This window comes from Crocodylus porosus, unplaced genomic scaffold (genome assembly GCF_001723895.1).
Source record: "Crocodylus porosus isolate Cpor-Errol unplaced genomic scaffold, CroPor_comp1, whole genome shotgun sequence".
In the NCBI taxonomy this organism is placed as follows: domain Eukaryota; kingdom Metazoa; phylum Chordata; order Crocodylia; family Crocodylidae; genus Crocodylus; species Crocodylus porosus.
This window is the reverse complement of record NW_017728906.1, coordinates 60,531,223-60,549,371: the sequence shown is the minus strand read 5'-3', so window position 1 is coordinate 60,549,371 and position 18,149 is coordinate 60,531,223. Positions and strand designations below refer to the sequence as shown.

The 18,149-nt window shown below is 38.8% G+C and overlaps 1 protein-coding gene across 3 annotated transcripts in view; it reads left to right on the top strand.

The window, feature by feature from the left end:
- Positions 1–18,149, top strand: part of CNKSR2 (connector enhancer of kinase suppressor of Ras 2) — a 353,085-nt gene that overhangs the window by 188,176 nt on the left and 146,760 nt on the right. For 2 of the 3 annotated variants that reach the window (XM_019529183.1, XM_019529182.1), the window contains exon 9: positions 11,551–11,697. The exons of the other annotated variant lie outside the window; for it this stretch is intronic. In XM_019529183.1, the coding sequence (XP_019384728.1) occupies positions 11,551–11,697 (147 nt within the window). The remainder of the gene's footprint in view (positions 1–11,550; positions 11,698–18,149) is intronic. 3 annotated transcript variants of the gene reach the window in all.

Below are 18,149 nucleotides of genomic sequence, written 5' to 3'. Positions count from 1 at the left end.
CACACACACACACACACACACACACACACACACACACACACACACACACACACACACACACACACACACTGTATATATTCTATAAACAGTACTAAAACCTAGCTAGCTACCTAGCTGTATCTTTCTTATATATGTTGAGAGAGGTATAGATAGATATGGTTTAGTACTGCTTGCAGAATAGTTACAGAAGTGTATATATGTGCATATGTACAATTTAGTACTGCTTATAGAATGGTTTTATGTGAGTTAAGTGCTTTTTAGCCTGTATAATATAAAACAGGGAGATTATTTTTATATCAGAATTCAGTGGTACTGAGCAAAACCAGCATAAGGAAGTGTAGCTATAGGCTTTTTGATTACCAGACATTCCTTTTCTTTTTCTCTGGAGCATTGACAATGTGTTTAATTTTTTTTTGTTTTGTATGAAAACTTTTAAAAACATATATTAATTTACTTTCACCTTTGGAAGTGAACATCCAGCATCTGGACCCATCTATATCAAGGGCAAAAGTATCTATCTGTGGTAATGATGCAAGTTGTTATCTCAAGTAAGTTTTCTTCATGCTCTAAAAAACACAAGGTGACTCCAAGATGGAGTTGGAAGTGACTTGTTGGACAACATTGCTACTGCTTTGGCAATGTTTTGATAATTCGTTACATAGAATTAGAGAAATTGAAGCACACACAGGTGTAGAGGCTCCAAATAATAAACAGGAAAATAAATCATTATCTATGATATCCTTTCAAGAATCTCATCTGTGTTCTGACACCATGTCGTTTTTAAAACCAGGTGTATGCTTAATGTATACTTTTCACAATGAGATACTTTTCACTGTTCTATTCCCAATTCCTTAGATTTTAAAATTAATGTGATGATTTACATGTTCAAAATGTTCTTGAAGATTTCCTGTGTAATAGTGGGGAAAAAAACAAAAACAATATATTAGTTTAGAATTTTGATAAACTCAGAGGTAGGATTATTATTAAGAGAGTAAGATGTCCTTAGAAATTATACAGTTGTGGTGACTAATTTAATCTATTTAAACTGTTTGGAAAGTTTATTAAATCTGTAGGCACTCTTCTGAAGGCTGGGTTTATGACTAGGCCACAACTTAATAATTTAGAAGTTTACACATTTCTTAGTTCTGCCACAGCTCTCCTTTGTCTCCTTTGTCTGCAGGTAGCTCTCTAATTCTCTCCATGTCTCACAGTTCCTGTAACTAAAACATGAAGACTTCATCCTGTTACAAGAATACCATCTTTCCCTCACATACAGCACACCCTAGAATATAATACATACCTTGTTTTTGAATGGCAGAATGAAAGGGGGAATCAAAGCTGGGTGCTTCTCTCCAGGGCACAAAATCAGCTTCCGTACCTAAAATATGTTTCCCAGTTCTGGAGGGATGATTTTGGGGCAAAAAGATGAGTGTTGTATGTGAGGAAATGTGGTTGTTCCGATAATTCTTGTGACGCCTTCAAATACTGCATTCATAGGGCTGTATAAATACCCAGATGGAACAAGACAGTTTAGTCAATTTGAAATTCTGCAGGCTAGGAGTTTAACAGAATAAATGTTTTGGAGAGGCAGTGTAAAAATAGTGCTAGCTTCTGTCCCACTTATTAGGCATCTAAGTGTGATAAGTTCCATCCTATTTAAGCCCCTGAAAAATCTGCTAATGTATACCTATTTTTATACCACACTGTCATCTTCCCCATCGAATTGAGGGCATGGAAAATGTATCCATTTATAGCTGTTTCAAAGGGGGAGAAGGAATTGTTTCCCATGCATGAGCCTGTAACAGTACAAGCGTAGCAAAACTGCTTCATCCAGGGTCAAAGGCAGGACAATTTTGCCCTCTTGTTTGGGTTCCCTGCAATCCAGCTGCTGTTGCTGAGATGCTGGGGGGTGGCGAGGAAGTGGTGCATGAGCTCAGGGAGCTGAATTGGAGGGGGCCCCAGTCTGGTGGGCCCCCAGTAAGGAAAGTGGTTCTCTAAGCAGGGTACAGGGATCCAATACTCCAGTTGCAAAGGAAGAGCCCGAACTCTCACCCAGTGCTGCAGCAGCAGCAGCAGGGGTGTTAGGAGCTCAAGCTGTGTCAGTTGAGACCCTTTATTAAAAACAAGCACTAGAAGTCCATGGGCTAGTGGGGACACCTGAGCAGGCCTGGCTGAAATGGCCCTACCAGCCACTGTCAATGTCTCCAACTGACCGGGTGACTGAGGGACCCTCAAGGCTGCACCTGTCCCCCCATAGATGGGGGCTATGGAGAGGAATTGGGCCAAGTGCCAGGCTCAGCTGGAACAGCAGTGATAGTTCGCACTTTCCCTCCTGCCTCTGCTTCCTACCAGTGGGGATTATGGGGGTCAGCAAGGAGTAGAGGGCAGAAAGAGGGAACCTGGCTGCTGCTGCCGCTGCTATTCTCTGCTGAGCCCAGCACCCCATGAAGCTATTTCCTGCAGCTGGAGCTCCTGGGCCAGCAGAGGACACCCAGTAAGGCTGGACAGAGTGCAGTGGTAGGGAAAGGGACCCATCCACCACTCCCAAGCTGCTTCTGCCCTTCTCCAGCTGCAGGCTGTGGGTAGTGCGCATATGCATGCCAGGCTCCACTTAGGATAGCAACAGCAGTGGTAGGAGATGTCCGTTCTCTGCCCCTGCTTCTTACTTAGCTCCCCTCCTCTTGTGTCCCTTTTCAAGCACACCTCATTCCCATACCCTAAGGAGCAGCACAGGTAGCTCCTGCTGCACATCCCTTTTCCAAATCCTGGATCCACCCTTGGACATGTGAGTCTACTTTGGATGCCTAAAATGTTAATAGGAATCAGGCCCATAATCTTAAGAGCAGGATACCCTTGAGTCTGTATTTCTTGGTTCTGGTTCTGGTTCTGGTTTTGCTCTTGACTTTATTTATTTGTGGGAAAGTCGCTTCACCTTTTTGTTTTTTTGTTTACCTATCTACAAGATAAGTATAATACTATTTACTTTACAGGCCCTTAGTGATAACTAAAAAATGTTTATAAAATACCTGAATATTATCTAGTAAAAGATATTATATACTTCACTGTAGCTTGTGTAAATTATTATTTTGGGATGGTGGTATGAATTGGACTATAATATTATGGGGGTTCAGTTAGATTAAGAAGAGTACTATAGTATGTGTATGTAGTACTCCCACCTCTTTTTTTTTTTTTTTACTTTATTTTAAAACAGCTTGTTTAAATAAGGGAGGTGAAAGACCCCTCATTCATAACTATGGTAATACTTGCCAACCAACCTTTAAAAAGTGCTATGGGATCTTTGGATGAACACTGTCACATAAGGGTGGATGACACATTACTGGTGATGAGTTAGCTGAGTGTTTCTCCAAACTTTAAGTATCCAATCCTCTCCCAGCACTTTTCCATAGTAGTCTAGGTAGTAACCCTCCTCATCCTCTTATGTGGCTTCTCTACCCAATCATAGGGTGTAGAGAACGCCACAACATTCCACTGTTTTCTATTATAATTTAACACGGCTGGGGAAGAAGAATGTCCATTTCTTCCTTCTGGTCTTTCATGGAGCTATCAGACAATCAATTTCAACTCTGATCTTTTAGCAGGAATCAGCCTTTTTATTTATTAATCTTATGCCAGGTATTTCACCAAACCAGATGTAAAATGCTTCCTTTTGTGTTAATATTTTGCTTCGCTGCTGCCTGATCTGGTCAACAGTACATTGGGTCATTCTAAGTGACTGATAAGATGATCATTTAATAGGCTCAATTTGCTGCTTCTTGCACATTTAATTATTAAGATGAAAGGAGATGAATAATTTCATTTTTGTTGGGGGGTTTTTGAGATTTGGATATGGGTAACCGTGAATGTACCTCTCCTGGCAAAATCTTACTTGGTAGAAGTTCATATCTGAGTTTGAGGAAACTGCACAGTCTAAAAGTCTCTTCACTGCATTATAGTGCAAGGAGCAATACTAAAGATAGGGAGTAGCGTATTTTTTTTTTATTTTTGAAAAAATATGTAAATGATAGTTTGGCTGATTTAGCATGGTTGTTAAGCAGGAAAATAGAGTTAAAAGATGTTACAATTTATATTTAGCAGGAAAATACTCCTCTTCCTTCTAAACTGTAATGACTTTACTAGTTTCCCTTTTCCCTAAAACTTCAAGTCAGGTCAGATCACATTCCAAAAAATATAGTCCTACATCCATGGAAGATTTGTGCTTATCAGATCTCTTTGTGCACTGTCAGTTGTCTTCCAAAGATGCCCATTTTTAGTTCCAGAACCACAACCTCTTATTAGTTGTTCATAACTTCATCCTCCAGCTAATTAAGTTGGACCGTACCTTGGACTAGCAAGTTTTGATTCTTTTTTTAAATATACAAAAGTTTATAAGTGGAATATGTACTGAATTTCTAGAGTTTTTAAATTATTTAGTGCCATCTTCTACCTCTATGCTATGGCGACTTTAAAATACTCAACTTAGATCCATTTAGTTGCATCTAAACTGATCCTTTAATGCATTTCAGGGCTTTTTGATGACAATACTCACATGTATCCATAGCCAGGCACAAGAACAGTGGTGAACTGGAGAACAGGAATTGGTTATACACTATGGAACTTTAATGTATTAATGGAGTTCTGATGTTATGCAGAAAACTGCCCATGATTAAGAAAGTACTGATGTAAAATTCTTGATTGTGGGAAAGGGCCACTAACTGGAACTCCGAAGAGCAAGAACTCAGTCCTAGTGAGATAATTTTTATAGATTCTGGAGGAGCCAGGTGGACAAAATTGGATGAGACTTGGCAGTAAGGACTCAGCTGACAGTCCTTTCTCCCAAGAATAGTTTGAGTTTCAGAGTGTTTATTCTATTCCATCTTAATTTGGAAAACGAGGCGGTAAGGAAAAGAGGACTACTAATAATTTTCCTGAAGCAAGATGAAGGAGGAGTCTTAATAAATTAAGCAACTCCTTCAAAACTTTTCTATTACTTCTTATTTATTTTCAGTAGTACCCAAAATGGTTTACAACCATAAGGAAGGTGCAGAGTCATCTTGTGCACATGCTCAGGGTTAAGACTTTAAACAAACCAATTTTTTCAAGACATGAATCCTCTTTCACATCCAGATAATAGAATAAATTAAGATTTTAATCACTTCTTGAAAAGTGTTTCTAGATGATTATTTTTAAGGAAAACTGAAGCAATTTAAGAATTTAGAATAAAAGTATCATATTGGTCTATTGTGATAACGTAACCTGGGTGGGCCTGCTACAGTAGGCAGTCATGTACCAAAGAGGAACAGGATTCTTGTCTCCTCATCTTTACAGTTATGTGTACCTCTTTCATTACAGGCTGTACCTCTAGTTTATCAACTTCAACATGAGTAATAAGTGCATGAGGTAACATGTATACTACTTAGCAAAAACCAATATTGCAGTCAGTCTCCAACTAAAGAAAATGTTTATGGTTAGATCATGTTGACAAAATTAATTTAATCTGGTGAATTATTTGAAACACCTTGTAGTAATCCTAAATTATTAAAAATGGACTGCTCATCTTGTTAGATAGTATTTTTACTTAAATGTACAAATCTGTAATACAAACCCAGAAAATCCAAACCAAGCTCAGCAAATTTGAAAACAAACAAAACACCAATATCTAATCAAGAATTCATAAAAAGACGTGTGTTGTAAATAAAATTAATTTATTTTTCTTTGAAAAATACTAAAGTCTTTATTTATCTATTTATTTATTTACTAATATATTCTTACTCCTTACAGTCTATTGGGTAATGGAATTGAAAACAATAAATATACCAAATTATAGGGCTTTTAAAGAAGGTTTGCTTCATAAATTACCTTTTTCTAGTAAAAGCCCAAGTGTTTACCAGATAACATTAGTTTCTTACTGCACATCAAAATTCCACACTCAAAGCTACTATTAATGCAATTAACATTAAGAAATCAGGTATCCAGAAGTTGGGAAATTCAGTGCTATATTTTTGAAAGTTCAAACATTACTCGAACACAGTGGGGGTTTTTTTTAGAGTTAATCATGGTTCCAGTTTAATAGCACACTATAAAATTTGTACCATAATAAAATGGAAACTGAAAATTCTTGCACACAATGACTTAGTTTCAGGACTTGGTTTGGTTACTTTCGTCAAGGTCTACAAGATAACACAAATTGGCATGGATTCCTTTTAATAATCTTACAGCGATACGTGTTAAGAATTAAATGATCCAGAATTTAATTTCAATGGAGGTAGTACTGTATTGTAGCTGGGGAGACTTCTCCCCCAAATTCACATGGGACTAGATTTTCCCAATGTGAAAGAGACTTTGAGGGCATGTCCAGACAAGTACGCATGTGCCTCTTGCAGGCACGCTGTGAACGAAAAAACGTTCCTTGCACTGCCTATTTGCAGCACAGTCTCAGAATTTGATACCTGGAGATCCAGGTATCAAAAAATACCCTGGGTAACCAGGAAGCGGTCCCCAGTAGAGACACTATGGTTTCTGGCCAGAGCGTCTCTATGTGCTTCTGCTGTCCCAGCATATGGGGCATGCACCCTTAGTGTGCTGGGACAAACAGAAGCACGGCAAAGATCAGGACCCAGGTGGTAAGTAGGGGCTGGGGGGGGCTGTGTGTGGGTGGTGGGGCTGGTCAGGGGGCATGGGTCCCCTGGCCCAGCATGATACATGGTTCCCGTGAGCAGTGCCAGCACCTGGGTGACAGCGCGAGTGGCCCTGGGGCTGGAGAAAGGTGCACGGCCCCATGTCGCACCACAGCAAGCCGGGACAGTCCCACGACAAGTGGCACAGGCGGCACCAGCTCTCTGGTGTTTGGGGCTGCGCTGCGCCACAGGGTGGCTGGCAGCAGTGGGCCCTGAGTGCCCCACAGCCACTGTCAATGGGGGAGGGAGGGCTGTGGCCATGTGGGGGGTCTGGGATTGCAGGGGGGAACTGGACCCTTGAGGGGGGCTGTGGCCCTGTGGGGGAGGAGCTGGGATTCTGCAGGGGGGCTGCAGCTGTGCTGCGGGTGGGGGCAGTCCATGTGCTGTGTGGCAGGGCAGCGCCCTGTGGGGGGGGCAGGGGACTCGCCCATCCTGAGCAGCCCCCCACACCCACCCACACATCATCCTGCATCCTACCCTCCTCCTGCAAACCCCACATTCCCCATCACACACCCATCATGATAATGAAACTAAAAGCAAACATCAAGACATATAGATATTCAGAATTTATTTTATTCTGATGGTAGAGACACTGGTAGGTTTCCAAATTGCTTTAAAATTGTAAATATAGCAATCAAACATTGCCCAACTGATCTCTCTCTCTCTCTCTCTCTCTCTCTCTAATATATATAATTGCTGTGGACTCTAAGGCCCACCCGGTAAACTAGTAACCCCCACTATATGGGGCCTAATGGGTGAATGGATTTCATGGAACAACTTAGGAAAAAAACAGGATAGGAGTGATGTGGGGGTCAAAGGGTCAAAACGTGAAATAAGTACTCCAGGGGGTGGGGGGACACCAAGCAGAGCCCCCCAGGCCACAGTCACTGGTTCTCAAAGGCATCCAAGGAGCTGGTAGATGCCACCCACAGGTGCTGGCTCCAGGCTCTAGCTCCCCCAGCTGCAGATCCAGAAGCATGTGGGCAGAGTTGTTTTGTCCCAAGTGGCATGACTTGCCCCACACCAAAGTGGATGTCCGGGCCCATGTGCTGAGGCAAAAATCCCTGGCTCAAATTTGTGCTGCTCGTATTTGAGATGCTTCAAGCACACTTGCCTGCATGTGTAGATGCACCCTGAGGGTCCCAAATTATATGCAGTATGTCACAGGAAAAAGCTACAGTCCAAACAGCCATGTTACTCTTCTGATCTGATCTCCAACCAGTATCCTGTACTTAAAGGTGTAACAATGGTACAGGAAGTATGACATTTTGAAGGAAATTCTCAATTGGCTATACTGGTAGATCGGATGGTTTTAAAGCAGACTTTTGGAGGATACATTTAGATTATATTTGGAAGGGGTCTTAGATTCTCTGTCTCTAGGATAGTGTGCTTTTAAACAGTTCCAGATATGCACATACGCTTCTCTTCACCACTGCAAACCCCATGCACCTAATACATTTATTTAGGGTGTCTCATTACTTCTCTTTCTTAGGTTGTGTTAAGGTCTCATTCTTTATGGTGAGGATCTCAGTGCAGAAATGGCAAATACAGCAAAAGCTGTGTTAATCAGCACATTATCTGCCGGAAAACTCTATTAACTGACATGCGAGGGATGCGGCAAAAGTGAAACCAAAAGTATCACTTCTGGGGGGACTTCCCATTTCACCACTGCAAGTCGCGTTTTTCTTTGCCACTTCTTCAGCCCAGGGCAAAGCAGCCTCACGGGGCCCCCCTCTCTGTCCCCTGGCACACTGAAGCCGGAGAATGCACCAGATGGTGCATGTTTGATTAACCAGCATATTTGATTGACTGGCATCCCCCATTCCTGGGGCATGCTGGGTAACAGAGCTTTTACTGTATGCTGATCTTTGTTATTGGCACCTCGATAACAGTATTCAGTGATTTCCTTTAATCCTTGCAACTATTATAATGAGATTAGAGATTCTTATTTGAAAGTTACTGAATAGGTCAGATAATCAGTTTAATCTCTGCTATCTTGAAAATGAATATTCAGGTCATTTTAAAAAATCTGCTAGTATAACCAAAAATCAATTCATGGGTATCTTTCTGGCCATTACAATAACGAACAGGTGGTATTAAAGCATAGTTCTCCCATGCAAATTCATTTTATAACAAGAATAATTGGCGTAACTCCTATTTTTAGTCATCTCATGTCCTCTTCAAGGTGATTCCTGTTGCTTCATTCAGTGCCAGGATGCTAACCTGGTCAGTATACCTTTATGTTACAGAACTGAAAAATACATTTTCTTTACTCTTTTTATGAAGAGTTCTTAACATTGGGAATTGTAATTCATTTTTAATCGCAACGTAAAAGCAGGAATGAAGCTACAAGTGTGTTTCCATTTTTGTAATATAATACTTTCACTAGCACAGTGGTTCTCAACCTTTGTAGTCTGAGGCACTCCTCAGAAAACACCAGGTCTTAGTTTTCACTTGATTTTTTTACTATAAAAAATTAATAGAGCAATTCTTTGGTTGCAAAGACCTAAGAAAGATCACAACAGGTCAGAATGGTTCTAATACTTTGGATTCTTATTTGAAATCTCTGCGTTTATCTTGCACACCTAACAGTGCTAGCTTGGCCTGGCATCCCACAGGACCCTTGAACGGATCTGGAAGGCATCCTGGTTGAGAACCATTGCACTAGTGTTTTAAAGAAATCCTTTTATCTCCAAAATTGCTATGCAAGTCAGAAAGCACTGTTGTAGGCAGGCAAGATGGCTATGCTTAAAATAGGAGATTAATACTAAAAACAATAAGTTATATGTTTACATGTTAACCCTTTAGTTGTTGCAGATATTTGTAAGGTAAAATGGAGACTATAACAAGGCAGTAAATGAATTTCGAAAGTTTTGCATAAAATTGTAACTTTTTTTTATTAAAAGTTCTAGAGGAAATTATTAGTTTTGTTGTAGTATGGAGCCCTAGGGTAAGGCTTGCCCTTGTGTCCCAGCCATGCTCATAAGTCTTTTGCATGTGGAGTCCAAGAACAGTTCTGTGGGAGAAATTTTGTCAGTATTTTGCTGCTTTGTTTATATGAGCAGTACTATACAAATATACACTGGGTTTAGTGAAAGTGAGAACCTAACATTTAATTCAGTTTGGTATTGAGAGAGGATGACTAGGTTTGCTGTAGTACATGAAGAATGTGAAGTGTCAGTCTGGCAGTGCCTCAAATTATGGGCATTGACACTCTTGATGACTTAGGCAGCCGTCTTCCACAGAGCAGCAGCTCTGAAAATAACTGGTTCCTGAAAAATCAATGTGAGGCTTGGCATGCTCAAATCAAATGAAATCATACAGATGAATTATGTTTCCACAACATCTCCAGGAAGTACTGCAGGGTAGACAGATTCTGGTAAAACATAAAGCCACGGGTAAAACAAAAGTCGCAGACTTGGTAATATTTAAATTTTGAGCATCTTGCATTGCACATTTCTCAGTACCTTCCATTTGATTAACTGTTATACATTGTGTGAAGTTTTTTTCTTTTGTGTCCAGGAGTAAATTCCTTGATATGAAGGAAAAACAGCATGCAGATTTTTTGTAATACTAGGTCGGTGACTAGCAACATGGGTGCCCTGCTTAATACTCTACCAGCAGGCTATAAGGTAGCTTTAAATGATATGTATTTACTTCATTGTGTTTAAAACTAATGCAGCCAAAATGTCACGTCCAAACTTGAAAATATAATTTTGTGTAATTTATTGTTAAAAACAACAAATAGAAAATATTTTAAATATAATCTTTCAAAGGAAGTGGAAAGCAGAGTTTTAATGTGCTTTTAAACAAAGAGGACATACAGAGACTACAGAAATGACAAGTGTGTTTAAATAACATAGCTTTCTGAATTGATAAACCAAGATTTCCGAATGATTGAGGATGCTGAATATCTCAACTTTTAATGGCTGAACTTGAGATACCTTAGAGCATCTCTGATATTCAGAGTACCTAATCTTTAAAAATTAATTTGTCGTAAAAATGTTGCAAATTAGGCATCCAAAATCAGTCCATAGTCACTGTTGACATTGTATGTGTGGACCGTGCATATTCATTCTTTTTCATAAAGTGCGCGCAGCAAATTATTAAAAAAGTTTACCAGGTGTTTTGAAATAACTGACAATTCATCTTTCTGTATTAATGTTTTTCGTAATATTCACAGTGTTGTAATTTAATTGGTAAAATGTACTTTAGAGTGATATTCAAGCAGATAGCAGCTCATTTCATTTATTAATTTAGTATAATTAAAGTTTATAAGATTATTTGTAATCAAATGACAAATAGTCTAGCCTTTAAATCAGCTGCCTTATTGCTTTTAGTTTATTTTTATAGCACTGTAAATAGTAGAACTTTTCACTGAATCCCAGATACTTGCATCAGTCTGAAGAAGTAATAGTGCTGGAATTATTAGAGTAGAAGAGGTATAACAACATATGGTTAGTAGACTTTAAGATAATTATGAAGCATAAGTTGATCAGTTGAAGGTTAAACTGTAGGAAACAGAAGCGAGAGCTTTTTAACCTTTTAGCTGCTGTAAGAAAATGTATTTGGGCTTTGTTATTATTAGTTTTAAAATGACCATAAAATTAAAATGTGCATTGATGGTAGAGTCACAGTAGTTTATTCCTTCTAGTAGCTGAAATGGTACATATCCATTTTAACACATTGTGATACTTATTATAGTTGACATGGTTTCTCATGTAGTAAGTTTGGACATTTCTTGAGTTAATCTTCTAAAATATAACACGCACATGCACACACCTATTATGTTAATTTACTAACCTTATTAAAAAGGGAACATTACATCTTGAATACTGTACCTCAACTTTATTGTAATGATTTTGCTGGTTACCAGGTGGGGTGGCAGTTGAAAAATTTGGTGAATGCACTACGAGAGGACCCGAGTGGTGTTATCTTAACTTTGAAAAAGCGACCTCAGAGCATGCTTACCTCAGCACCAGCTTTACTGAAAAATATGAGATGGAAGCCCCTTGCTCTGCAGGTAATGAAGCTTAATCATAAGTCATACACCATCATTTTAAGTATAGATTATCTCAGTGATGCTTTATTGTGCTTCATCCCAGCAGCATATGGATTTAATCTTGTATGCTTTGAAAAATTGTTTGTGAAATGGTCTCTGCATAGCTTGTTCTTGTAGGCTCAGTTAAAATTAAACCCATTAGTTAGACCTTTCAAAATTAAGAGTGATCCATAAGATCTTTTGTAGTTTGCAAGCCCAGATAATGGTAGGATAACTCTTCTCAGTTAGTGGAAGAAAGACATCATGCTGAAGTACATGAGTCATTTTAGGGTTCCTGTTCACTTCTCCTGGCATAGTTTGGGAGCTGTTATGTTGCTCTTTAATTCATTGTTAAACCTGCCCTGGAGCTGGAGCACACTTAGACTTTTTCTCCTTTTATTTTCTGGTTTCTTCACAGTTCAGTCAAGCACTCTAGTCATGTTCTGAAGTTTAGTGTAAGAACATGATTTTAAGCCCGTCTCCTATTATGCAAAGCACTTAAGCATGTGCTTTAATATTTGGCTGAATCAGACCTCAAGCATGTGCATAGCCATGTGCCCTTGAGTAATCTCCCTGAAATCTGTTCATGTAAATAGGGCTGTGTGCAAGCAGCTAAGTTCTTTGCAGGATCAATCTCTATACCTAAATGCAACAAGGAGAGAAGGGCTCTACTAATCCTTTTTTTATATATTGTCTTTGGTAGACTGGCACTGTTCCAACATATATAAATAACCTTATTTAAGTATAAAACATCACTGGGATAGATTACTCTAGACTTCTTAATTAGTAGGAAGTAGAACTTTTTCCAGACTGATGAAAACAGCTTACCAATTGATGTAAGTTAAAGTATAATCTTTTTCCTTTTGACTTTAGATATGACCCAGTCTTCAGATTAAGGAAGAATTTTATTTTCCTTGCATAAAACTTGCATTTTGGGAGAGATTATCATGTCTAAAAATGTCTAATTTAAAAATTAATTCTATTAATAGGAACACAAGAATATATTTTGTTCAGGTAAAAAAGAAAATGAGATATGGAAATGCCACTGCTGATAGCTATGTTCATTGCCATTAAAATGTTAACAGATCTATAGAAGTAATTAAAAATCATTCATAGGGGTTTTACTCCCTCCCCGTTCCTTTCCCCATTTTTCTAATAGTTTAAAGGCACCATTGTCTTTCAAACTGAATAGGTATTAAAATGGCTTAACATTTAAAACATAAAAAGTACTGGCTAGAGAATATGGTATTAACTTTCAACCAAAATAATTTATTCACATCTGAATATGAAATTGAGAATATGTATGCCTGATGTGAGTATATTAATGTATATGCTTGAAGGTTCTGTTTTTGTCAAAGAATTTTGATGACAGCATAAATCTTGAAAAACAAATTAATGCTTAAACTGAGTCCAAAACCTTCCAGTCTATACTCCAGCTCTTCCAGTTTTCCATGGTGACTTTGCCTTTTGACTTTATTAAATATTTCTTCTGGGTCTGCTTAAGCCTTTGCCACTAGAGTATACCCCTAAAAGATTCCACAGCAGGATTTTAGAAGAGAGGTCAGTGCTAGAGATCATAGTGAATAAGCAATTAATTTAAGAGAGGCTATTTCAGAGATCTTGAAAAATTGGAGTGCAGTTTCCACCATTTAGACTTCATGCAGCAAAAAAGCACAGATCTCCAAAGGCTGCTCAGCAAGACATGTTACAGATTTGGAGGCAGTAAGCCATCATCAGTGAAGCTTCTAAAGTGTCTGATATTAGAGCAGTAAACATGAGCAATGAGCATTTTTCTGAGACTTCTTCATTTTCACAATTCTAAAATAATCACTATGTGAAATGGTTTGGAAACTTCTGCTATGTTTAGTTTCATTTAATTTATCTTTTATCATTCTTATTTAAAAATAGATTCCAGATAGGTGGCTTTTATCATTTTTTTAAATTGAACTAATATAGGAAATGTGAATAATTGTTGAGGCCAATTTAAAACCTAGCAACCAAAATGCCATTAAAATATGAATAATACAAGTCCGATATCCTGATGCTATATTACGGTTGTATTAGACGTGACATCGAAAGGTTTGGAATCTTATTTTAACCTATGTTGGGGAGGTGCTGTAATTCATGGTTTCATGACGTAAGAGATGATTTACTTAAGCACATTGATTTTAGAAAAAGCTCTGGGAATAAGTCAAGATAAATTTTAGAATCTATTTAATTGTATCTTCTTTCTTCAAGTTTATTGGCAATAAAGAAAAGACCAGTGGCTTATAATTTTTTTTCCCTTGGTTGGTGAAGGGCAAAGCCCAAACCCAATTTGCAAACTTACTAAATGGAAGCAGCTCCTTTTAATAGAATATTAGGACAGTACATTATTAACTTTTAGTTAAAAAGTTTCATTTACACTGGGGAGTAAATAGAGTAAAACTGTGTAAAGATCAGTCCCCCAGGAAGGTGGCTTTTGTCATCAGGTCTGTCAATCTGCTTCCTCTCAGGAGTCCTATGTTGCCTCTCTTGGGGGTTTCTGCATTGCTCTATTATTTCTCTTTAGTTTCATGAACACTTGCATCCAATACTTTTCTGACCTAATATTCACTACCTAAACTATTTCAAGAAACAACTCGCCCATTCCGTATCTCAGGGACACTCCATTTCTATGCACCTTTTTAATGGCTGAAGGGGCCTTACAAAGGAACAGCTAACATTTCATGCAGCCTTATACTTTTCTTATGAACATCTAAGCCTTATAGTGTCCTCTTCGGCTTCGCGCAACTACCTTTTCTAAAGCAACTTCTACATAAGCATAACTAGTAGGCATTCACACAGCAGACAGTAAAACACAGTATAATTCATATCACCCTTAATCATTTGTTATACAACAACCTGATCAAGTCAATTTTAAATACTGGTTGTGTGATAAATCTGTATAGTTTGATTATATAAGAACAAAATAGCCCAACAGTCTTACAGCTATTCAAAAAATATGCAGAGATGAGTGCTAATAGTGTTGATTATATTTGGCTATCTCTTCAAAATCCAGCATCATTGTCTATGATACACTTTTCTCCAAAATTCACACATTGTAGTTTGAAATTTTCACATGGTATTATTAAAGTTCTGTATATGTCAGTTCCTTCATAGGATTGTGTTCTTTATTGACAATGAAAAGTAGTTACCTTGAGGGAAGAAAGTAAATACCTCTGTTGTCTATTTTTTTCTTTTGTTTGTTTCTTTCTGGGTGGTGGTGGGAGACAATTAGGACAAAGGAGGAGGTAACATGTTTTCCTATATCAAGATGTCATGAAATAACTGAATGGTATAGTTTCAGAATTAATATACTTAAATAGTATTAATTATTCAACACATTTAGCAGAGACAAGCTATAATGAAATCAATACCCAGCAACACGATATTTTTCAAATACAAAACGGAGCAGAAGACATATTACTAGTGGTATCTAATTCTTAGAAGTGAGATACTAATAAATTGTTGACTCGGGTCCTGCAGATTAATGGCTTTTGTTTTCTAAGTCCTGGAAGAGGAGTGAGCAAAGATAGGAGGCAAAATGTGGTTCTAGTGTGGGGCCGGCAATTATTTCAAGCGAGGGGCTGCCTACCAAGTTTTCACAGGTGCCCTGCCCCTTGGTTGCCACTTTGGGACTGGAAGTCCTGCCCCCTAACCCCCAACCTTTGCCACCAGAAGTCCCTCTCCTTGCCCCAAGAGGTAGTCCTTTCAGCAAGGGGTTTTGCCATCAGAATCAAAAAATACTAAATTATATTCTAAAAATCAAACATCTACAATGTTCATTACTTTGATTTCAGAAAATCTTTTTGTCCTGATTTACATGCGTTAGTGTAGTGTACATAGAGGTGATCACACAATAGCTCAAAATGAAGTCTTACTCATGTAAACTGGGGGGAGAATGGGGGTAGATATAAGTTTGTGGGGGGCTGTGGGTGGGTATGTGGGGGAGCATATGGTGTCAGAGAGATTGTGGGTGTGTGTGTGGATATGTGGGGTGTGGGTGGGTGTGGGGTTTGTGGGGGCTGTGTGTAGGGGGAGGGTGGATGGGCTGTGTGAGTTCTAAGTAAGAGTAAGTAACGTTGACACAGTAGTTAGTAAACTGCCCTTTGTTGTTAATTGTAGGCACGTGCATGAAAAGTGTGTCACTTGCAGCAACATGAAAAACCCAAGGTTAAATGGAGCAAAATTAAACATGCCCATATGATGGGCAAGTTCTAGAGGAAATTCTGTAATATCCTAGCAGGTGTTGCTTACAGTTCACACTGCTAATGATTTTGATGCAGGAGTTTACTAGATTGTCAGTGATTTTTAATTTCCTGCTGTCCAGTGAATGTCTTTAATGCATCTCCCAAAATTTAGACTTGTCATACACCACCAAAATTTTGGGGGACTGAAGATATTAAAGGGGCTTTTAGTTTTTCAGATTTCTCAGCTGACTACTAATCAGCCTAACCAACAAATCCTACAAGGTTTTTTCTAGGAAGATGTGGTATGCTTACCTTTTACCACTTGCCCAAATATATATTTCTTGCCAAAGAATGCATGTAAATAGTGTTTAACTATTACATTTTCTGCTATTACTTTCATTTGCCATAGAGAATTCTGAGAAATTAAAAAGGCTCAAGAAGAAAAAATATTCACCAATTCTCTGAACAAGCTAGTAACTAAAGTGCAAAAATATCTGACAGAAAAAACTAATTATGTTGTATGTACATTGCAGCCCATCACATGATGCAGAAATAGTGTGTATGCAGCATATTGAATCCTAATGTCAATCAGTAAACATAAAAAACCTTTTGTCCTCCTGTTTAAAAGAATGACTTTTATGGTAAAAGGTTGGGTTTTGGGGGTTTTTTGGGTGTGTTTTTTGTTTTGTTTTGTTTGTTTTGTTTTTACAGTAAAGGTACTTTATTTTTAGCCTCTGGGTAAGGGTCAGAGAAGAGATTGAAAATCTCTGTGTAGAAGTCAAAGGGGTGAGAAGCAGTGAGGGTGTCATGGTGGGCATTGCTATAAGCCTTCAAATCAAGGGGAGGAGATGAATGAGGCCTTTTTTTTAAACAACTGTTAGAAGCTTCCATGTAGCAAGACTTGGAGCTCATGGGTGACTTTGGTAGCAGGACATCTGCTGGGAGGGAAACACAGCAGTGCACAAGCAGTCCAGCAACCTCCTGGAATGTGTAGGGGATAACTTTTTGATTCAGATGGTAGAGAGGCCAATGTGTGGAAGAAGCTCTTCTCATCTTATTGCTCACAGACAAGTAGGAATTGGTAGAGAATGTGATGGTGTAAGGTACTTGGGTGACAGTGGGTGCATCAGCATGAGGTGCTACTGCACAGTGGTTACAGCACAGTTATTTAGTACTTGTATTTAGCAAGTACTAAATAAATGTGCAGTGACTGGAGTTACTGTGCAGCAGCAGCAGCAAATGTCTTTTAAGTGACACTACTGTGCAGTAGCCTAATAATACTGCATAGCAGCATATTGGCACTGTCCATGCTGTGATGTGCTACTGCGCAGTATTATTAGGCTACAGTGTAGTCAGTGTCCTATGTAGATGCACCCAGGAACTATGAAGTGATAGAGTTTAAGATCCTAAGGGGAGAAAGGAAAGGAGAGCAGTAGAATAAGGACACTGGAATCAGAAAAGCAGACTTTAACAAACTCAGGAAACTGGTTGGTAGGATCCCTTGCATGTCAGGAAGGAAAAGGAATCCAGGACAGCTGGCTGTATTTTAAGGAGGCTCTCTTAAGGGCAGTGGAACAAGCTATCCTGAGGAGGCAAAAGAATGGGAAGTGCCACAGGAGACCAGTTTGCCTAGACAGCAATCTCTTCAAAGAGTTGAAACTCAAAAAGGAACCCTACAAAAAACAGTAATTCAGGTATAGTACTAGAGAAGAGGATAGGAGTATCATATGGGCATGCAGGGAGAAAATTAGGAAGGCCAAGGCACATTTTGAGATGCACCTGGCAAGGAACATAGAAGGCAATAAAAAGGGATTCCATAGGTATGTGAAAAGCCATTGGAAGACCAGGGAAACCTGGCCTTCCTCTGTTACAGAATTTGGAAGACAAGTTTAGTCACAGCAATGCAAAGATGATAGTATTCAATGCCCCTTTTACTTAAGTCTTCACAAATAGGGGAAGGTATCAGATGAAAGTACAGTTGGCACCAGAGAGAGGGAAGGAGATGAACAGCCTAGAGTAATTAAAGAGCAGGTTAGGATTTAGAAAAGTTAGATGCTTTCTGGTTGGCAGGGATGGATGGGATGTACCCAAGGATACTGAAAGAATTGGCTGAAGTAATTTTGGAGCCATTGACTATCCTCTTTTAGAACTCAGAGAGGTCAGGTAAGTGCCTATCTTTAAGAATGGGAATAACAAGGATCTGGGGAATTACAGACCAATCAA